The sequence below is a fragment of the Molossus molossus genome, unplaced genomic scaffold, assembly GCF_014108415.1.
Source record: "Molossus molossus isolate mMolMol1 unplaced genomic scaffold, mMolMol1.p scaffold_m16_p_1, whole genome shotgun sequence".
NCBI lineage: Eukaryota > Metazoa > Chordata > Mammalia > Chiroptera > Molossidae > Molossus > Molossus molossus.
Genome location: NW_023425344.1, coordinates 180,288,127 through 180,312,165, shown reverse-complemented (window position 1 = coordinate 180,312,165; position 24,039 = coordinate 180,288,127). Strand labels below are relative to the sequence as shown.

At 40.8% G+C, this 24,039-nt stretch overlaps 1 protein-coding gene across 1 annotated transcript in view; it reads right to left on the bottom strand.

Annotated features, from left to right (window-relative positions):
* The window catches only part of CHP1 (calcineurin like EF-hand protein 1), a 57,393-nt gene that overhangs the window by 14,200 nt on the left and 19,154 nt on the right, over positions 1-24,039 (bottom strand). Inside the window, exons 3-4 of the mRNA XM_036268856.1 lie at positions 15,276-15,356; positions 5,146-5,273 (exon numbers count right to left, since the gene is read on the bottom strand). Of these exons, the coding sequence (XP_036124749.1) occupies positions 5,146-5,273; positions 15,276-15,356 (209 nt within the window). The remainder of the gene's footprint in view (positions 1-5,145; positions 5,274-15,275; positions 15,357-24,039) is intronic.

The window sequence follows — 24,039 nt, the reverse complement described above, 5'->3', positions numbered from 1 at the left end:
AGAGCTCCCTTGTAGATAACTAACTGCTTTTCTCTTACTGCTTTTAAGAATCTCTGTCTCGCCCTGGCCAGTTTAGCTCAGCGGTTGAGTGTCAGTCTACGAACCAGAGAGTCCTGGGTTTGGTTCCAACTAGGGGCACATACCACAAAAAAAAAAAAAAAAGATTCTCTGTCTTTAAATTTTTGTATTTTAATTATGATATGTCTTGGTGTGAGTCTCTTTGGGTTCATCTTGTTTGGGACTCTCTGTGCTTCCTGGGCTTGTATGTCTATTTCCTTCACCAGGTTAGTGAAGTTTCTGTCATTATTTTTTCAAATAGGTTTTCAATTTCTTGCTTTCTCTTCTCCTTCTGGCACTCTCATGATGCAAATGTTAGCACACTTAAAGTTGTCCCAGAGGATCCCTGCACTATCCTCATTTCTTGGATTCTTTTTGTTTTGACTCGGTGTTTTTTGCTTCCTTATTTTCCATATTGCTGATTTGATTCTTGGCTCCATCTACTCTACTGTTCATTCCCTATACATTATTCTTCATTTCAGTTAGTGTATCCTTTATTCCTGACTGGTTCTATTTTATGCTGTTGAGGTTCTCACTAAATTCACTGAGAATCCTTATAACCAGTGTTTTGAACTCTGCACCTAGTAAGTTGCTTAGCTCCATTGTGTTATCTTTCTAGTGTTTTGTTCTGTTCTTTCATTTGGGATGTTTCTTTGTCTCATTTTGGCAGCCTCCTTGTGTTTGTTTCTATGTATTAGGTAGAGCTGCTACATCTCTCAGGCTTGGTAAAGTGGTCTTATGTAGTAGGTGTTCTGTAGGGTCCAGTGGCACAGCCTTCCTGATCAACCGAGCTGGACACTCCAGGTGCGCCCCGTGTGGGCTGTGTACCCTCCTCTTATAGTTGAGCCTTTTTTGCTTTTGGCACATCAATGGGAGGGATTTACACCAAGGCTGATCAGCTGAAAGGACTGGCTGTGACTACCGATCTCCGAACATCTTGAAGAATCAACAGTACAGGGGTCCACCCCACAGAGCAGGACTTACTTCAGTGGGGCTCTGGTGCCTGCTGAGTCTGCCCCTTGAATGTGTTGCTTATGGAAGCAGTTGGGTGGTGCTCTGGTGTGGTTTGGAGCTGTCGACTGTGTGTGCTGGCCCTGGGGCCTCCCGAGAGGTCCTGGTTAAGGTCAGCCACCGCCTATGCTCTGCCCAGGGTCACCCAGCATAAGGTACAAGATGATCTACAGATGACTGCTACTTGTATGGGGTTTGGCAGTACCAAGGCAAGGCAAGCTGCAAACTAAGACTGGCTGCTGCTAGTGGCCTGGGGCCACTTAGCGAGAGGTATGATGTACACTCAGGCCAGATACTGCTTGTTTGAGAGATTTTAGGAAAATCTGAAGCATGAGCTGCGTCAGGCCATTCAAATGGAAAAGCCACTGGAGACAGCTTGGGTAGCTCTGAAAGTTGGATGGGGTTGGCCTCAGGAAATCACCAGGGCAGGGCAAATGGTGTGAGCATGGTTGATGGAGTCTTAGATATGGTGCCCGACTGCTGGCTCTGTGCGAGGAGAGCTCATCAAAGGAACAATGGTCTCTGCCAACACTTCTGTCTGGGAGAAAGCTGTTCCCCTCAGCTCTTGCCCTGATGTCTGACAATTCAGCACCTCCTCATATGTCCTTGGTGCCTTTCAAGCTGCTGCCCCAGCAATGAAGCTCAGAGGGAATAAGTCTGACTAAGTCTGTGCACAGGTATTTTTAAGAGGAACTGCCTGCATTCCAGCAGCCCTCCGTCTCTCTCAACCACAATCCCTGCTGGTTTTTACAGCCAGAAGTTATGGGGACTTTCCTTCCTGACACTGGAACCCTGGGTTGGGAGGCCTGGTGTGAGGCTGGGACCCCTCACTCCTTAGTGGGGACCTCTGCAGCCAAGATATCCCTCCTGATGTTTATCCACACATGTGGGTGTGGGACCAGCCTGTTCTGCATCTCACCCCTCCTACTGGTCTCGACGTGGCTCCTTTAATTCCCTAGTTGTAGGACTTCCATTCAACCAGATTTCAGGTGGTTCTGAATCATGGTTGTTCTGTAGTTCAGTTGCAATTTTGATGTGGTTGTGGAAGGAGGTGAGTAGCACATTTACCTATGCTGGCATCTTGACAGGTACTTAGATCTTGCTTTTTTTTTAAATTGAATTTATTAGGGTGACACTGCTTAACAAAATTATATAGGCTTCAGGTGCACAATTCCACAATACATCATCTGTACAATGTATTGTGTGTTCACCACCTCAAGTTAAGTCTCTATTCATCACCATTTTTCCTCCCTCGATCCTCTTCTACCTCACCCACCCCCACTCTGTACTCCTTATATCTTATTATATGTATTGTTGGACCCAAGTGCAGCACTCTAGTTTATTCCTTACAATATTCATTTTGTTAGACTTAGTCCAAATCTTTTCAGCCCGTGAAAATCTCTTGTTTTTGATTCTATGACTTCCTGTATTCACTATGCCTCCCAGTTTACAGTCAAGTAGAAACTTGATATATTTCCTTATTACAACTTCAGTGAGTCATTTATGAAAAGAACAACAGAAAGCTGAGGGAGCCCTGCAGTATACCACTGGGAACCTCTTTCTGGTATGATACAAATTCATAACTTTTGGGTGTTCTCACCCATTACTCCCTTATAACTTTATCACCTATGTAGCGTCATGTAAATACTACCACATTCAAGATACAGAGCTGTTTCAAAGTTACAGGTCTCCAATGTTACATCCTGTTATTAATGTATACCAAAGAAGCACATCTATTATATATAACAAAGTTGTTTTAATATTTTATTAATTATATTTCAATATAATTGGTTTCTTTTATAATCCTATGTATTCTATGATTCAAAAACATTCTGAGGTGGGTTCAACAGGATTCACCAGACTGCCATGAGAACTCAAGACTTGGACAAAGTAGAGCCCATGTTGTGGAAGGAATTCAGGTAACAGGTTTGTGTTAGACCTGATGACCTTTATTTTTTTATTTTTTTATCCTCACCCGAGGACATTTTTTCCATTTTTTCCTCAGATAGAGCGGGAAGGAGAGAGAGGAAGAGAGAGAAACATTGATGTGAAAGGGACACATCGAGTGGCCGCCACCCACACGACCCAACCAGGGCCGGGGACAAACCGCAGCCAAGGTACATGCCCTCAGCGGGAACCGAACCTGGGTCTCTGTGGACCGCAGGCTGACGCTCTAACCGCTGAGCCAAACCGGCCAGGGCAGACCTGATGACCTTTAAAGTTTCCTCTCATCCTGGATTAGAAAACAAGCATAGTTTTATATAGCATAGAATATCTCTTAATTATCTTCTCCTTAATTAACTCACTGGTGTCATGGATACTCTTTTTCCCCTCTACAAATCGTTCTAACTGATGTGGTAGCACACTGTATAGTTGTAGCTAACAGGCTACAGGAGTGTCCACTCCACCTGTAGAGTTACTTACCATGGGTCAGGTGTGTCGACAGTCCTAACCACTGAGCCAAATTGGCCAGGGCAGTTTTGTTTATATTTAAGTGTTCTGCTCTTCATTAAGGTACATGAACTTAAAGTAAAGAAGAGCAGTAGTTCATTATCTGGGTTCAAAATTTTTCCTTATCCTATATAACAATACTTCTTTTTTTTAATTGATTTTATTTTTAAAATATTTTTTGTTTATTGATTTGAGAGAGAGAGGAAAGGAGAGGGAGAGAGAGAGAAACATCGATGAGAGAGAACATAGATTGGCTGCCTCCTGCATGACCCCCACTGGGGATTGGGCCCACAAACTGGGCATGTGCCCTGACCGGGAATTGAACCAGTGACCTCTTAGTGCATGGGTCGACGCTCAACCACTGAGGCACACCGGCCGGGAACAATACTTATTTCAGTGATTTTTAAACCCTTTTCCTGAACAAAAGAGTGAACTCATACTCCTATCCTATAGATAGGAACACATAAATCTTATGTACCATTTTTCAAATGTATGTAATTTTGTCATGACAGTCTATAATTTATTTGTTTTTGTTTCAATATTAAAAAGTTTTTTCACAGCCCTGGCCAGTTTGGCTCACTGATTAGAGCATTGGCCCGTGGACCAGAGAGACCTGGGTTCGGTTCCCACTAAGGGCACGTACGTCAGATGCAGTTTGTCCCGGCCCTGGTTGGGGTTGTGTGGGTGGCAACCAGTTGATGTGTCTCTCTCATATCAATGTTTCTCTCTCTCTCTCTTTCTCCCTCTTGCTCTATCTAAGGATAAATGCAAAAATGTCCTTGGGTGAGGATTAAAAAAAAGTCTTTTCACAGACCTTTCTGTATACTACTGTGCAACCTTGAAGAGAAACTTGGATTCAATCTATTCAATACAATTTCAATTCCAATTTGCGTTAAGTGAAAGAGAAACTAAATTTCAATTTCTTAGAGACATTTTTTGTAAGACTGGGCAATATCATATATGAACCAATAAGGACAGAGGGAAATCTAACAAACATCCAAGGAGAAAAGGCAAAAGGCATGGGGACAAAAATTAAATCTTGCACTAACCCAGCTGTCCACTCCTATTTCACTCACATCCAATACCTATCAAATTCTAAGATTATTCCTTACAGCTGGGGCTGGGTCTTTTTCCCATCTAAGTACTAACCAGGCCCAACCCTGTTTAGCTTCCAAGATCAGATAAGATCGAGTGGGTTCAGGGTGGTATGGCTGTAGACGGCGCTGGGTCTTTTTCACTTGTTATAACCCTAGCACTCACTATAGTACCTGGCACACAGTAGGAATTCTATGAATTATATGAGTATTAGTAGCTAACTCACTGCCAGGCACTGTTTGAAGAACCTGACATATATTAACTCATTTAATCCTCACAAACATCCTTATGTGAAAACCCTTAATATTTCATTTTACAAAAGAGGAAACTGAGGCCCAAAGAGTTTAAGTAAATTGCCCAAAGTCACGTGGTCAAAAAGGGGCAGAGCTGGCATTCAAACCCAGCCAATTCAGCTCCAGGGTCTGAGCTCTTAACCACTATGCTCTTATGTTTGTTGAATAAGTGAATGAGTAAATAATTTGTAAGAAATGAAAAGCAAATGTTTTAAACCAGAAGACTTTAGCTCCTTACAGTGCAGTTTGTTGCTTCGGCTGTTGAGTGGTTCTGGTCCATTCACATCTTTACTCTTTTCATTATCCTCAATGGGTCGGAAATGAGCCAAAGTTCTCATGAATCCACGAAAGTTTACTTGGTCCTCTCTAATTGGGAAATATAACAAATAGAACACCATGTCAATCAAGGTGATTATTTCTTATGAATTCAATATATTGACAATAGTTTTAGCTCAAATGGTATGAAAGTTCATTCAATGAGATCTCTTTCCATATGCACAGTACTTTAGTGCTTCATTTAAGCCTCACTCCAACCTTGTGAGATAGGTATTATTATTATTATTATATTTTATTTTTTAAATCTTCACCTGAGGATACTTTTTCCATTGATTTTTAGAGAGAGCAGAAGGGAGGGAGGGACAGGTATAAAGAAAAGGGGAGGGGAAACAGGGGAGGAGAGAGAGAGAAACACTGATGAGAGAGAGATACACTGATTGATTGCCTCCCGCACGCACCCCAACTGGGGCCAGGGATTGAACCTGCAACCCCCATGTGGCCTCCTTGACCGGAAATTGAACCTGAGATCTTTTGGTGCCGACACTCTAACCACTTACCCACACCAGCCAAAGCAGTGAGGTAGGTACTATTATTCACACTTTATAAGTGATTAACCAGGGTCAGAGTGACCTACTAATTTATTTCTCTCTCTTTTCCCAGAGAGGATTTTGAGTAGCTTCAGGGCTATGCTGTCAGGCAAAGTAGGGTTTAAACTCACTGCTTTGGACACTGCAGCAAGTAGCAAGATGGTCATTTCAACTCAATGACCCCAACAACCTCACATGTGTTCCCTGCAGTCGCATACACCTGGTAACATTTTAAGGTTAAGGCATACTATGAAAAAGCTGCTGTAAAACTAAAGTTTATTTAGTTATGAAAGCAATAAATACATTTTTGGAAAATTTTGGGGAAAAAGTAGAAAGAAAAAACCATTCCTAGTTCTACCAATCAATTATAATTATCATTAATAAATTTTCTTCCAGTAATTTTTCTATGCTGTTTGGATAATTGTGAACATGTTGCACATGTGATTTTGAATCCTGCTTTTTATTTATTTAAATTAAAATTTTATTTTTCAATTACAGTTGACATTCTATATCATTATTATAATCATTGTATTTTTTTTTTATCCTCACCAAAGGATATTTTTGCATTTATCTACAGATAGAGTGGGAGAGAGGGAGGGAGGAAGAGAGAAAGAGAAACATCGACATGAGAGAGACATCGATTAGTTGTCACCTACACAACCCCAACCAGGGCCAGGGGCAAACTGCAACTGAGGTACGTGCCCTTAGGGGGAATAGAACTTGGGACTCCCTGGGCCAACACTCTAACTGCTGAGCCAAACCGGCCAGGGCCATTCAATATTATTTTGTATTAGTTTCAAGTGTATAGCATAGTGGTTAGACAATTATATACTTTACAAAGTGTACCCCCGATATTTAAAGTACCCACCTGGCACCATAGTGTGGGGCAAAAGTAACTTTATAGTTCACATAAATACAATAATTAATAAATAATAATACAAGAATAAACTATTTTGTGTACTCACATCTGTAAACCTACTTTTGCCTCACCCTGTAGTTATTACAATATTATTGACTATATCCCCTATGCTGTACTTTACATCCCCATGACTATTTTGTAACTACCATTTTGTACTTCTGATTCTTTTGTTTATCTCATCCTGCCCTCCCTCCCCTCTTCCCTTTGAGGTTCATCAGTCTAACAACCAATTTGTACTCTTTTTTTTTTTTAAATACTCACCCGAAGATATTTTTGCATTTTTGTTCAGATAGAGTGGGAGGGAGGAAGAGAGAAACACCAATATGAGAGAGACACATTGACAGGTTGCCTGCCGCACAACCCTGACCAGTGCTGGGGACAAACTGAAACCAAGGTACGTGCCCTTGACCAAATTGAACCCTCAGACTCATTCATCTGCAGGCCAACACTCTTAACCACTGAGCCAAACCGGCCAGGGCCAATTTGTACTTTTTAATTCCTTCATCTTTTTCACCCATTCCCTCAGTTCCCATCCATATGGCAAGCAACAAAAAGTTCTCTGTATCTGAGTCTATTTCTGTTCTGCTTGCTCATTTTGTTTGTAGATTCAATTGTTAATAGATATGTATCGTTTGCCATTTTATTGCTCATATTTTTGTTCTTCTCCTTCAAGAAGACCCTTCAACTTTTCATATAATACTGGTTTGGTTGTGGTGAACTCCTTTAGCTTTTTCTTGTCTGGGAAACTCTTCATATGTCCATCAATTCTACATGATAGCTTTGCAGGATAGAGTAATCTTGGTTGTAGGTGGTTGCTTTCCACCACCTTGAATATCTCTTGCCACTCCTTTCAGGCCTGCAAAGTTTCTTTTGAGAAATCAGCTGACAGTCTTATGGGAGCTCCTTTGTAGGTATCGAATTGCTTTTCTCTTGCTACTTTTAATATTCTCTCTTTGTGTTTAACCTTTGGCATTTTGATGATGATGTATCTTGGTGTGACCTCTTTGGGTTCATCTTGATTGGGACTCTCTGTGCTTCCTGGACTTGTATGTCTGTCTCCTTCACCAAATTAAGGAAGTTTTCTGTCATTATTTTAATGTTGGCATGGATGAAGTTGTCCCAGAGGCACCTTACACTACCCTCATTTTATTTGAATTCTTTTTAATTTTTGCTGTTCTGATTGGGTGTTTTATGCTTCCCGATATTCCAAATGAATTTTTTGCTTCTTGGCATTACCTACTCTACTGTTGATTCCCTGTAAATTACTTATTTATTTTATCCTCACCCGAGGACATTTTTCCATTTTTTTTGTTCAGATAGAGTGGGAGGGAGAGAGAGAGGAAGAGACAGAGAGAGAAAGAAACAGACGTGAAAGGGACACATCAAGAGGCTGCCACCCGCACGACCCAACCAGGGCCGGGGACAAACTGCAACCGAGGTACGTGCCCTTAGCGGGAACCGAACCTGGGTCTTTCGGGACCGCAGGCCGACGCTCTAACCGCTGAGCCAAACTGGCCAGGGCTGTAAATTATTCTTTATTTCAGTTAGTGCATCCTTCATTTCTGACTAGTCTTTTTTTTATGTTGTTAATGTTCTCACTAAGTTACCTGGAGGTCTTCTTAAGTTCCTTGAAGTTCTAAGTTCCTCGAATGTCTCACTAAATTCCTTGAGCATCCTTATAACCATCTGATTGCTTATCTCCATTTTCTTTAGTTCTTTTCCTGGAGTTTTGTTCTGTTCGTTCGTTCTCTCTCTCTCTCTCTCTCTCTTTCTTCCTGGAGTTCTGTTCTTTCTTTCTTTCTTTCTTTCGTTCTTTCTTTCTTTCTTTCTTTCTTTCTTTCTTTCTTTCTTTTTTATGAATTTTTATTTATTTTTGTTACAGATATTTTACCTTTTTACCCCATTGGCATCCTCCCACCCCACCCCACCTCCGCCCCGTCCCCGGCTTAGTTGTCCATGTCCATTGGTCATGCATACATGCATATAAGTTCTGTGGTTTATCTCTTCCCACCCCCTCACCCCCTCTTCTGAGGGATGTCAGTCTGTGCCCTACTTCCATGTTTCTGGGTCTACTGTATTCCTCAGACTGTTATGTTCATTATATTCCGTATATAAGTGAGATCATGTGGTATTTGTCTTTTTCTGCTTGGCTTCTTTCACTTAGGATAATACTTTCCAGGTCCCTCCATGTCGTCTCAAAGGATAAGAGATCTTTCTTTCTTACCGCTGCATAGTACTCCATTGTGTATATGTACCACTGCTTTTTTATCCATTCGTCTACTGGTGGACACTTGGGCTGTTTCCAGATCTTAGCTATTGTAAATAGTGCTGCTATGAACATGGGGGTACATATATTCTTCCTGATTGGTGTTTCAGGCTTCTTAGGGTATATTCCCAGCAGTGGGATCACTGGGTCAAATGGAAGTTCAATTTTTAATTTTTTGAGGTAGCACCATATTGTTTTCCATAGTGGCTGCACCAGTTTGCATTCCCACCAGCAGTGTATTAGAGTCCCCTTTTCTCCACACCCTTGCCAACACTTGTTGTTTGATGATTTGTTGATGGTTGTTCTGTTCTTTCATTTGGGACATGTTTCTTTGTCTCATTTTGGCTGTTCTCCTGTCACTGTTTCTTTGTATTTGGTAGAGTTGCTATGTCTCATAGGCTTTGTAGGGTGGCCTATTGTTGTAGGTGTCCTGTAGGATCCAGTGGCACGGCCTCCCTGGTCACCCCAGCTGGGCCCTCAAAGTGCACCCCTAGTGTGGACTGTACACCCTTCAGTTGTAATTGAGTCTTGATTGCTGTTGGCACGTCAATGGGAGGGTTTTACTCAGGCTGATCAGCTGCAAGGACTGGCTGTGCCCACTTACCACTGGCCTCTGACTACCTTGGAGGATCAGCTGTGTAAAGGTCAACCACACAGGGCAAGACTTACTTCAAGCAAGGTTCTGGTACCCACTGAGTCCACTCATTGAGTGTGTCACTTGTGGAGGTGGTGGGTGGTGCTGCTTTGATATGGTCTGAAGCTGTCCACTGAGTGTGCCGGTTCTGGGGCATGGTCAGCCACTGCCTGTGTTCTATCTGGGGCCACCAGGCATAAGCTACAAAATGATCTATATATGGCTGCTTCTTGTGCTGGACTTGGAGGTGCCCAGAAAAAGCCAAGTTGTGAACCAAAGCTGGCCGCTTCTAGTGCCAGGCCTGGGGCCACTTAACAAGAGGTATGGGGCTTGCTGAGAGATTTTAGGAAACTCTGAAGCAGGATTCAAAACAGGACAATCCTACGGTAAAGCCATCAGAATCATCTTGGGTAAGCCAGAAAGTTGGGTGGGGCAGGGTCTCAGGGAATCACCAGGGAGGGGCCAACAGCATGAGACAGGTTGCTGGGGTCCCAGATATGGTTGCTTTCTGCTGCCCAGGGGAAGGGCTCACCAAAGAAACAACAGCCTCTGCCAGCAGTCTGTCTGAGAGAGAGCTGCCTCTCCAGCCTTCTCCTTGAGGGCAAACAGCTCAGTTCCTCCCCATATGCCTCTGGTACCTTTCAGGCTTCCTCTCCTCTGAGTTTAGAGGGAGCAAGTCCAAGTAAGTCCATGCATAGGCCCATTAAGAGGAGCTGTCTGGGGCGCCAGCAGCCTCAGCCTCAGTTCCCACTGGTTTTTACAGCCAGAAGTGACAGGGAGTTCTCTTCCTGGCACTGGAACCCTGAGCTGGGCACCTGGTGTGGGACGGGGACCCCTCACTCCTCAGAGAGGTCATTCACAGCAGAGGCGTCCTCCTGATTTTTATTCACCACATGTGAGTGTGGGACCAGCCCGTCCACGCCTCCACTCCTCCTACCAGTCTCAATGTGGCTTCTTCTTTAATTTCATAATTGTAGGACTTCCATTTAGCTCGATTTCAGTTGGTTCAAAATGATAGTTGTTTTGTAGTTTAGTTGCAATTTTGATATGGTGGTGGGAGGAGGTGATACTGCATTTACCTACGCAGCCATCTTGACCGGAAGTCTCCATTTTGTTTTGTTTTTTATCCTCACCCGAGGACATTTTTCCATTTTTTGTTCAGATAGAGTGGGAGGGAGGGAGAGGAACAGAGAGAGAGAGAGAAACATTGATGTGAAAGGAACACATCGAGTGGCTGCCACCCGCACGACCGACCAGGGCCGGGAACAAACTGCAACCGAGGTACGTGCCTTTAGCGGGAACCGAACCCGGGTCTCTCCAGACCGCAGGCCGATGCTCTAACCACTGAGCCAAACCAGCCAGGGCGGAAGTCTCCATTTTGTACTTCTTAATCCCTTCACCTTTCCACCCAGCTCTCGAACCACCTTCTCCTCTGTCAACCATCAGCCTGTTCCCTGTATGTATGAGTCTGTTTTTATTGTATCTTACTTTTTAAAACCTTTACACGTTTTCAATCAATATAAAAACTTTGAAACATTTTAAATGTCTGCATAATAACTGTGTATCTGTATCATGTTTCTATCAATCTCTCATAATTGGATAGATTTACACCCCTCCTCGATCCCCATTTTTCATGATCACAGTGTTTTATAAGATCTTTCATTGTATAAAGCTCTTTTGGTACTTTAGAGAAAATAATTTCATTGTGTTACAGGCTACTCAATAATCCTTTAAGAAATAATTATAAAAATTGAATAAATGAAGAATGTTCTTTAATATTAAAAAAGAATGTCCCATGTGGCTTAGTTATTTATCTAAGGCATTCCTAAAAAGAACATTTACCTGGTTGCTATGGCTCTCTAAGAATAAATCCCAGTCTTTGTGTGTCTCATTGATCAGATACAGTATGTTGGGTCTCTGAAGTGCCAGAAAGACACACAGATCAGAGACCTTCTAAAGGTAGAGTTCAAAGCTAGACACCCTCTGTACTCAAAAGAATGACCTTTAGTTCCTCAAGGTAGTCATACTACTAATGGAGTAGTATCTTGTAAAAAATGTAAGATCTGAGGAATCAAGTAATGTGAAATAAGACTTGAATTATATGCCAAAATAAACAGGTTAATAAGTACATATTTTACTGCCATAATGTCTGAGTAAAAGGTAACTACCAATGTTCCACTTTCAAATCTCATTCTTTGTTTTGTTTTGTTTTTCCTTTATTGACTTTAAAGAAAGGGAGAGGAAGAGAGACAGAAACTTCGATGAGATAGAACATCAACTGGCCGCCTCCTACATGCCCCCCACCGGGGACCGGGCTCACAACCTGGGCATGTGCCCTGACCAGGATTGGACTGGTGACCTTTTGGTGAATGAGTCAACACTCAACCAATGAGCCACAATGGCCGGGCTTAAATGTTGTTGTTTTTTTTAAATTGATTTTTTTAAGAGAGGGAGAGATAAAGAGAAACATCAATGTGAGAGAGAAACATCAATCTGTTGCCTCCCACATGCATACCAATCGGGGATCAAACCCACAACCCAGGTATGTCCCCTGACTGGGAACTGAACTGGCAACCCTCAGTGCATGGGAAGACACTCAACCAACTGAGCCACACCAGCCAGGGCTCAAATCTCTGGCCGGTGTGGCTCTGTGGGTTGGAGCAACACCCTACACAATGAAAGGTCGCAGGTTCAATTCCCAGTCAGGACACATACCCAGGTTGCAGGTTTGATCCTGGGCTGAGGCATAAAATGGGAGGCAACTGATCAATGTCTGTACTACACCAATGTTTTTCTCTCTACCTCATTCCTCTCTAAAATCAAAACATATCCTTGAGTAAGAATAAAAATAATTTTAAAAATTCCACCTGCATAAGACTACTGGATAAAAAAACCTGTAAGCTAAATATCTATATCTGATTAGAAAGATCAAGAAGCAGAGGTGCAGCTTGCTATGATTAGCAGTGTAGGACAGTGTGGGCCTCAGCTTCCTTATGTATACCTCCCTATTGTCCTTATCAGCAGATCCCTGGGTAGGATGGCAGGTGATACTGTAGTCAAAACAAAGGTGGTTTGGCCCTACGAAATGGCTTTCCAAAAGCTGCTTCTTCAAATAATCAAGGGTGACTGCAGAACTCTGAAAAAAAGTTGGCAAACTGACTCTACAGGATTTACTTTTCACTGCAAAAGATGTGACTAGGAAGCATAGCTATGAAAGCTCCCTCTGGAGAAGGTTCAGTGCTCTGAAAGAGCTAAAAGAAAAAGTGGAAAAACTACACCTGAAACAAACAGAGCAGTCCAGGGAGAGAAATGGGGGAAAACGAGGAAAGGTAGGAAATTACTTATGGCAGACATGAATCTAAAAGAGCAGGTCTCAGCCTTCATATTCCTGTCTTCATATAAACTGGCTGTTAATGTTCCTCCTCTGACTGTCATTCAGATTTACTAAGTAACCAACTTCTCAACCTGCAAATTCCTTTCCTCTCAATTCAGAGTTCTAAAATTTCCTCTCCATTTTATTTGACAATGTCCTCACTGATACTTAGTCTCATTATTAAGAACTGGCAACCAGCCCTGGCCAGTTTTGCTCAGCGGTTAGAGCATTGGCCTGTAGTCCAGAGAGACCCAGGTTTGGTTCCCGCTAAGGGCACATACCTTGGTTGCAGTTTGTCCCCGGCCTGATTGGGTCGTGCGGGAGGCAGCCCACTCGATGTGTTCCTTTCACGTCAATGTTTCTCTCTCTCTCCTTCCCACTCTATCTGAACAAAAAATGGAAAAATGTCCTCAGGTGAGGATTAAAAAACAAACAAACTGGCAACCATATAACTTCTTAAAGTCCTTTGGGTCATACAGACAAGCCACAAGGAACCAGAAAGAGAAAGAGATTATTAAAGAGATTACTTAAAACAAGACTATATGATTAACTTTATTTATGAAAAGGTACATAATCAAATCAATACATATTTACTCAGTACTTTGAAGGCAGTGTATTAGGTAGTGAAGCATATCAAAAGCCTAGTTTTACATTAGACAAACCCAAATTTATTTGAGAAAGTATGCGTGTATGTGTGTGTGGTGGAGATGACTGTATCCTTAGTCAATGTCATGGAAAAAAAAAAAAGGCTGTGCAAATGTTCCAGATTAAAGAAGGCTAAAGACACATGACAACTGACCTAGACTGTATCCTGTATTGAAGGAGGGAAAAGTGCTATAAGAAAATTATTAGATGAACTGATAAAATTGGAATATGAATAATATATCAGAATAAAATAGATAATAGGAGAAATGAGTGAAAGTGGTCAATGGGTGAAACTTCCAGTTATAAGATGAGTAAGTTCTGGGGATGCAATGTATAGCATGATGACTATAGTTAAGAACACTATACTATATATTTGAAAGTTGCTAAGAGAGATTGTAAAAGTTCCTACCACACATGAAAAAGCTAACTATGTGAGATGATAAATATGTTAACTAATGTTATTGTGGTAATCATCTGCAACATCTACATCTATAAAATCACCATGTTGTATACCTTAAACGTATGCAATGTTGTATGTCAATCATATCTCAATAAAGCTTAAAAATAAAAAATAAAATACCTAATATTTTATATTATTACAGCATTTAATAGATGATGTAAGTGTAAATTACACATTGAATTTCAAGTTTATTTGAAAAAAGAATGTAAAAATATAGTAATAATTTTGAAATACTGATTATATATTGAATAATACTTTGAATATATTGGGTTAAATAAGTATATATTGCTAAACTTGTTTATTTTTTCTTTATAAATATGGCTACTAAAAAATTTACATGTATGTGTCTTGATTATATTTTTATTGACTTGGACTGAGAGACAGAAAGCACATTCAAATGAGAACATGTTAACAATATAACAATAGATGTGTCTTGGTAAAGACATATAGGTGTCCTTTGTACTGTTTTCAATTTTTGCAACTTTTCTGTATGTTTGAAATAATTTCCAAGTAAAGTTTTTAAAAAGTTTAGTTTTACATCAAAGATAAACAGAGATTAGCCCCAGCTGAGTGGCTCAGTTGGTTAGAATGTTGTCCCATACACCAAAAAGGTTAGGGGTTCGATCCTCCGTCGAGGCATATACAGGAGGAAACTGATCGATGTTTCTCACATCGATGTTTCTGTTTCTCTCTCTCTCTCAAAACAAGTTAAAAACAAAACAAAACAAAACAAAAACCCCAAAAACATGCCCACAGGTGAGAATTAAAAAATAATAGTTAAAAAAACCAGAGTCTGGCCGGTATGGCTCAGTGGTTGAGCATCAACCTATGCACTAAGAGGTCGCTGGTTTGATTCTTGGTCAGGACACATGTCCAGGTTGTGGACCTGATCTACAGTGGGGGGGCATGCAGAAGGCAGCAAATCAATGTTCTTTCTCATCGTTGTTTCTCTCTCTTCCTCTCTCTCTAAAATCAATAAAGGAAAAAAAAAAGATAAACAGGGATAAAAACAGAATTTTGAAGATGGGCTCATATACCTATTTGAAGTTTAAAAACAGGAGGAGAGTAGAAGAAAAGACATATTCTAGATATAACCAAGTTAGGGGTTATCTAATATAATCAGGAGAATTGAGGTCTGATATGACCCAACCAATATCATTATTCCACATTAATGTCAGAAAGGAAGCCCAATAACTGCAGGGACTCACCCCTCTGGAAAGAAGGCATTGATGATCCGGTCCCCCAATGGGTTGATGGCAAGTTCTGGAATCCTCTGGAAATCTTCCCGGCTGCCAAGAGAATTACCTTAAGTTAGAGATCATTGGCCCTTAGCCTGAGCTCCTTCAGTCATGCAAGAGTACAACCTAGAAAAGTATATTACCTCCTGGAATTTACTTCTGTGGCAAATTATACTAAATAACTGCAAAGAATAGCACTTTAACAGCTGCCAAGTGTTTCTTACACCAAGTTAGGAGTGGAAGAAGCCAGATTTAACTATGCCACATTTCAGTGAATTCAGCACACAGGTTACGTCAATAAACCACCGACAAGCAAATATTCAGTTGTCCCTGTAAATGATTCCTTGAACATTACCATTTAGTACTTAGTTAATTTTTTTTTTTTTTTTTTTTTTTTATCCTCACCCGAGGACATTTTTCCATTTTTTGTACAGATAGAGTGGGAGGGAGAGAGAGAGAGAAACATCGACATGAAGGGACACATCGAGTGGCTGCCACCCGCATGACCAACCAGGGCCGGGGACAAACTGCAACCGAAGTACGTGCCCTTAGCGGGAACCGAACCCGGGTCTCTCCGGACCGCAGTCCGACGCTCTAACCGCTGAGCCAAACTGGCCAGGGCATAGTACTTAGTTATTAAGTCTGGAGAATAAAGGGCAAATGCAAAGTATCAAACACCACAGAGCTTGAGTATAGGAACAAAAATTCAGAGGAGAAACATCTATAACAAAAATAAATTAATGAAAATTGGAGGGAAAAAAAAGAATTCAGAGGAACCTCTGCATCCTTGGTACAAAAATCTACAGCATTATAACAGTCATGCAAGAGTACAATCTAACAAAGAATATTACCTCCTAAAATTTACTTTTGTGGCAAATTATACCAAATAACTGCAAAGAATAGTACTTTAATAGCTGCCAAGTGTTTCTTGCACCAAGTTAGGAGTGGAATGCTTACGTCTTAGGCAATGCTTAAGTCCCAGGAGAGAATAAAATATGACAACTAACTGATTTCCAGACTTCCTTGCTCTGAGTCTGATTTTTTTCTCCATTGTCTTCTACAGACTAGAGTTAGAGAACTATTTAACCTTCAAACATGGCAAGAGCAGTTATCTTCCCACAACCTGGAAGTTATGTTGGAGTATTATTAGTTACCATTCACTCTATACACTTGATGTACTTCTCTAACTCTGTTTATATACATTACCTATTTCTTAATGCCAACATTTTATCTATATCCTTTTAGAGCTGAGGAAATTGAGTCAGTGAGATAAAGTACCTTGCCCCATCCTACAAAGCTAGTAAGTAGCAGAACTATGATTTAAATCTAAGTATGTAAGTCAAAGCACATGTTCTTTTCTCTTAACAAACTACATTTATCTCCCATATTAAACTTTTTGAAAGAAAGTTGTGCTCTAAAAAAATGTTCAAAAAGTGTGTTTTTTAAAATATATTTTTATTGATTTTTTTAGAGAGAGAGAGAGTGAAACATTGATGAGAGAGAAACATCAGTCAGCTGTCTCCTGCACACCCCACATTGGGGATCGAGCCTGCAACCTGGGCATGTGCCCACATCGGGAATGAACAGGGACCTCTCAGTCCATGAGACAATACTCAATCCACTAGCCACTCCAGTGGGCTCAAAATGTATTTTAGACCATATTAAATAACTATCATTCAGAACTGCCTCAAATCGAGATGAATGAAAGTCCTACAACTATGAAATTAAAGCAGCAGCTACATCGAGACTGTTAGGAGGGGCAGAGGGGCAGAGGTACAGTCGGGCTGGTCCCACACCCACATGTGGTGGATAAAAATCAGGAGGGATACCTGGGTTCTGAAGGTCCTCCCTGAGGAGTGAGGGCTCCCCGTCTGACACCAGGCTCCCAGCTCAAGGTTTCAGTGCGAGGAAAAAAAGTCCTCATAACTTCAGCTGTAAAAACCAGTGGGAACTGAGGCTTCTGGAGTCCCAGGCAGTTCCTCTTAAAGGGACCACACACTGACTTACTCGTTCCCTACTCCAGCGTCAGGAAGGCAGCTTGAAAGGCACCACAGATATGTGAGAAGGAACTGAATTGTTTGGCATTGGGGTGAGAGCTGAAGAGGCAGTTTTCTCCGGGACAGATGTGCTGGCAGAAGCCGTTGATCCTTTGGTGAGCCCTTCCCCAAGGCAGCAGACAGCTGCCTTATCTGGGACTCCAGCAACCTGGCTCACACTGTTTGCCCTGCCCTATCCAACTTTCGGGCCCACACAAGCTGTTTCCAATGGCTTTACCACAGTATTGCCCTGTCTTGGATCCTGCTTCAGACTTTCTTAAATTCTCTCAAACAAGCAGCATCTGGTCTCAGCAAGCCCCATACCACTAGTAAAGTGGCCCCAAGACTGGCACTAGAAGCAGCCAGCCTTGGTTCACAACTTGGCTTTTCCTGGGCACCTCCAAGCCCAGCACAAGCAGCAGCCATATACAGATCATTTTGTAGCTTATGCCTTGTGGCCCCGGGTACAAGGCAATTGCTGACCTTGCCCAGAGCAAGCATACCCAGTGGACAGCTTCAGACCACATCAAAGCACCACCACACAATCACCTCCGCAAGTGACATGATGAAGGATTGAACTCAGTGGGTACCAGAGCCCTGCTGAAGTTAAGTCTTGCTGAGTGGTGGGTCTCTACACAGATGATCCTCCAAGGTAGTCAGAAGCCAGTGGTCAGTGGGCACAGCCAGTCCTTGCAGCTGAACAGTCTAGTAAATCCCTCCCATTGACGTGCCAAAAGCAAGCAAGACTCAATTACAACAGAAGGGTGTACAGTACACACTAGGGGTGTACCTTGGGGGCCCAGCTGGGGTGATCAGGGAGGCTGTGCCACTGGATCCTACAGGATACCTACAATAATCCAATGAATCCTAGGAAACATATGAACTCTACCTAATACATAGAAACAATCATAGGGAAGCAGCCAAAATTAAGAGGTAAAGAAACATGTCCTAAATAAAAGAACAGAACAAAACTCCATGAAAAGAACTAAACAAAATGTAGATAAGCCATCAATCAGATGTAGAGTTCAAACCACTGATCACAGGATGCTCAAGGAACTTAGTGAGAACTTCAAGGAACTAAGGAGAACTCCAAGGAACTTAGTGAGAACAACAACATAAAAAATGACCAGTCAGAAATGAAGAATGCTCTAACTGAAATAAAAAATAATTTACAGGACCCTAAGAAGCCTGAAACACCAATCAGAAAGAATATATGTACCCCTATGTTCATAGCAGCACTATTTATAATAGCTAAGGTCTGGAAACAGCGCAAGTGTCCATTAGTAGATGAGTGGATAAAAATGTGTGGTACATATACACAATGGAATACTATTCAGCAGTAAAAAAGAGCGAGCTCTTATCCTTTGAGACAACATGGAGGGACTTAGAGAGTAATATGCTAAGCTAAACAAGCCAAGCAGAGAAAGACAAATATCACATGATCTCACTTATTGGTGGAATATAATGAACTAAACAAACTGATGATCAGAATAGTCCCAGAGACAAAAAAGTAGGGTACAGACTGACAAACCTCAGAAGAGGAGGAGGTGGTAGTGGTAGTGGGGGACATAAATCATAGAACTTATATGCATGTATGCATAACCAATGGACACAGACAACAAAGCTGGAGACGGGGCGAGGGAGGGATGGCAGGAGAAGGTCAATGGAGGAAAAAAGAGAAACATCTGTAACAAAAATAAATTTATAAAATAATAAGCCTTGGCTGGTTTGGCTCAGCGGTTAGAGCGTCGGCCTGCGGTCCAGAGAGACCAGGGTTCGGTTCCCGCTAAGGGCATGTACTTTGGTTGTAATTTGTCCCCGGCTCTGGTGGGGTCGTTTGGGTGGCAGCCACTCGATGTGTCCCTTTCACGTCAATGTTTCTCTCTCTCTTCCTCTCTTTCCCTCCTACTCTATCTAAATAAAAAATGGAAAAATGTCCTCGGGTGAGGATAAAAAATATTTTTTAAATAATAATTATTTACAGGGAATCAATAGTAGAGTAGGTGAAACCAAGAAACAAACCATTGATTTGGAATATAAAGAAGCATAACACACCCAATCAGAACAGCAAAAATAAAAAAGAATCCAAATAAAATGAGGATAGTGTAAGGAGTCTCTGGGACAACTTCAACGTACCAACATTTGCATCATCGGGGTGCCAGAAGAAGAGAAAGAGAACAAGAAACTGAAAACCTATTCGAAAAAATAATGACAGAAAACTTCCCTAACTTGGTGAAGGAAACAGACATACAAGTCCAGGAAGCACAGAGAGTGCCAAACAAGATTAATCCAAAGAGGTCCACACCACAACACATCATCATCAAAACGCAAATGGTTAAGATAAATAAAAATCTTAAAAGCAGCAAGAGAAAATTAGTTAGTTACCTACAAAGGAGCTCCCATAAGATTATCAGCTGACTTCTCAAAAGAAACTTTGCAGGGCAGAAAGCAGTGGCAAGAGATATTCAAAGTGATGAAAAACAATGACCTACAACCAAGATTACTCTATCCTGCAAAGCTATGATGTAGAATTGATGGACATATAAAAAGTTTCTCAGACAAGAAAAAGATAAAGGAGCTCATCACCACCAAACTAGTATTATATGAAATGTTGAAGGGTCTTCTTGAAGGAGAAGAACAAAAATATGAACAATAAAATGCAATAAATACATGTCTATCAAGAATTGATTCTACAAACAAAATGAGCAAGCAGAACAGAAACAGGCTCATAGATACAGAGAACTTTTTGTTGCTTGCCAGATGGAAGGAGGTTGGGGGAATCGGTGAAAAAGATGAAGGAATTAAGAAGTACAAATTGGTTGTTAGACTGATGAACCTCAAAGGGAAGGAGGGAGGGAGGTCAGCAAGAGATAAACCAAAGAACTTGTATGCATATATGCATAACCAATGGACACAGACAATAGTGTGAAGAAGGCAGGAGGGAGGCGGGATTGGGTTGGAGGGGGCCAATGAGGGAAAAAGAGTGGACATTTGTAATACATTGAACAATAAAGATAATTTAGATAATTTAAAAAATATTTTAAAAAGAAACTTCTGCATTGATACTCTGTTCCAATCTAAAGCTGTGTACAACATAGCTGTGCTATACTCTTCAAAAATATCGATATCATGAAGGACAGAGAAAGGCAGGAGATTGTTTCAGATGAAAGGGGACTAAAGAGACATACAGCTAGCCCTGGCCTGTTTGGCTCAGTGGTTAGAGTGTCGGTCCGTGGACCAAAGAATTGCTGGTTTGATTCCGGCCAAGGGCACATACCTTGGTTGGGGCCCTAGCTGGGGTCGTTCGTGCAGAAGGCAACTAGTTAATGTGTCCCTCTCACGTTGATGTTTCTCTCTCCCTCCTTCCTATCTGAAGATAAATAGAAAAATATTCTTGGGTGAGGATTTAAAAAAAAGAGAGACAGAGTACTAAACTCAATGTATGATCCTAGACTAGGGGAAAAATTGCTATGCAGGACATTAGAGAACCAATAGGTAAAAATGAAATATAGAATGTAAATTTATAGAATATAAAATATTATATAATAGTACTATATCAAAATGCTAAATTTCTTGATTTTGATATGAGAATATCCTTGTTATACGAAATACACACTGAAGTATGTGGCACAATGTTAATAACTGAGACTGACCACAAAGCTCTGGAACAATAACTGGATTCTAATCTTCCTTGACTCTTTAGGATAATAATTTTTACAGCAAGTGAACCAGAAAAAGTCTTCATAAGATAACTGGGTTGCTTATGATAGTTAAAAGATAAATAAAATTACTGAGCTCTTGATTATTTAATTTAACAAACATGTACTAAACTCTTATTACATAATCTGTACTATAATACAAAGTTCACATTATCACCAAAATGAGCTCCTCTTGTTTGACAAAGGTTAAGAAACAATAACTATTCCCTTTTACATGAAGATCAAGGCTGATTTTCAATTGCATGAATACATACCTAAGTTTAATTTCTAACAAGCTTAAGTAATTTTAGCTGAGAAAGGCACAGTTTAAATACCAGGTCTAGTATCAATTGGTGAGTATACAGCCTAGCCTGAAGTCCTTCGGTCTCAATAAGGGATCTAGTCTTGGACTTCCAATGTTAATAAGGACCTAAACCCTGTCATTTTACACTTTTAACCTGTGCTCTTGGAATTTAGATTGTATATATAGTGCGGTTCTATAAGACTAATGGGGTCCTGGCTGGTTTGGCTCAGTGCTTAGAGTGTTGGCCTATGGTCAGAGAGACCCAGGTTCCGTTCCCACTAAGGGCACGTACCTCAGTTGCAGTTTGTCCCTGGCCCTGGTTGGGTCATGCGGGTGGCAACCGCTCGATGTGTCCCTTTCATGTCGATGTTTCTCTCTATCTCCCCTACTCTATCTGAACAAAAAAATGGAAAAATGTCCTCAGGTGAAGATAATAAATTAAAAAAAAAAAGACTAATGGGAATACTGTTGAAAGTATCAAAATAAAAATAAAAAGGTGACAAAAAATAGTTTTTAAACTGTTAAATATACAGTTTATTATGATTAACTAACTATTCTATAGTAGAATGAAAATTGTCCGGGTATTTAAGCTAAACTTAGCTTCTCAAATACAAACCTAAAAAAATGATACTACAGGAACTCCATCCACATCATGAGTGTAAGATTTATCTAAAATGTAGATTTGTGTGTATTCATAAAAAAACATATCAATATTATATTCTACCTTGAAGTATATCTAGGAAAATCTTCCTTGTAGTTCTTTGAAGAAAAAATATTACTACTGGTAGTAGGCAAGTCTTTGTGGCCAAGAAATTTCCAATGAAGAGTGGTTTTCCAGACATTTACATGGGCACAGGGATGCTTGTGTAAATCAGAGTTTGAGAAAACCATAGAAACCAGAAGCGTCAGCCCTCCTCACTCATCTTCACTGTGCAAGTCCCTTCTCTTACTCAGAGAGTTGGCCTCACAGTTAACTGCTTATATTTCAAGGACACAGGGTGGATGCTTAGATGACTAATACATTATGAAGATATTGGTATCTGTTAATAGGACATACCTGTGGGAACACAATCAATTATGACAAAATTCCCACTTTGACTGGTCTGGCTCAGCGATTAGAGCGTCGGCCCCCAGACCAAAGAGTCGCGGGTTCGATACTAGTCAAGGGCATGTATCTCGGTTGCGGTTCGGTCTCCGGCACTGGTTAGGGTTGTGCGGGAGGCAACCAATCGATGTGTCTCTTTCACATCAATGTTTTGTTTCTCTCTCTCCCTCTCTCCCTCTCATTCTATCTGAAGGTAAATGGAAAAAAATATCCTCAGTTGAAGATTTAAAAAAAAGATAAAACTCCTATATTTAGTATGATAAAGAAAAATAATTATTTATATTTAAAATACAATTATATACAGGGGTGGGGAAAAGTAGATTTACAACTGTAATACAAATAAATAATACAATAATTATTAAGCAATACAAGAATAAACTGTTTTGTGTACTCATAACTATAAACCTACTTTTGCCTAGCCCTGTATATTTATCAACATTGAAATGAAAATTATTTCCATTATTTACAGCATCTAATTAATCTTTTAAATTAAATTGATAAAGTAATTTTATTGTTCTGATAATATAATTCTTTTTAAAAATAATCTTTCTTTTTTTACAATGGTTTTATTGATTTGAGAGAGAGAGAAAGGGAGAGGGAGGGAGAGAGACAGAGAGAGACAGAGAGAGCAAGATGGAGAAAGAAACATCGATGGGTAACCCCATGTACGCACCCCAAACAGGCACTGAACCTGAAACCTAGGCACGTACCCTGACTGGTAATCAAACCAGTGACCTTTTGGTGCACGGGATGACGCTCAACCAATTGAGTCACAACGGCCAGGGCTAATTTAGTTTATTTTTCAAGTACAAATTTACATAGTCTCTTCAGCCTATGGTGCTGGGACAGATGGATTATCTACATACAAAAAGTTGAAGTTTGGCCCTGGCCAGTTTGGCTCAGTGGTTAGAGCACTGGCCTACGGTCCCGAGAGACCCGGGTTCGGTTCCCACTAAGAGCACGTACCTCGGTTGCAGTTTGTCCCCGGCCCTGGTTGGGTTGTGCGGGTGGCAGCCACTTAATGTGTCCCTTTCACGTTGATGTTTCCCTCTCTCTCTTCCTCCAACTCTATCTGAACAAAAAATGGAAAAATGTCCTTGGTTGAGGATTAAAAAAAAGATGAAGTTTGACTCTTACCTCACACCATATATATATTATATATATTTTGTATATACATATATGTACATAAATATAGTGTCTGTGTGTCTGTGTGTATATGTATATGAAATATCTCAAAATGAATCAAAGACTTAAATATAAAAACTTAAACTACAGCCTGGCCAGTCTTGCTCAGTGGTTAAGAGTGTCGGCCTGTGGACCAATGAGTTGAGGGTTCAATTCCGATCAAGGGCATGGACCTCGGATATAATTCGTCCCCAGTCCTGGTTGGGGTCGTGCAGGAGGTAGCCACTCGTGTTCCTTTCATGTCGATGTTTCTGTTTCTCTCTCTCTCTCTCTCTCTCTCTCTGTCTCTCTCTCTTTCTCCCTCCTGCTCTATCTGAAGATAAATGCAAAAATGTCCTCGGGTAAGGATAAAAAAAAAAGCTTAAACTACAAAACTCTTAGATGATAACATGAGGTAAATTTCCAT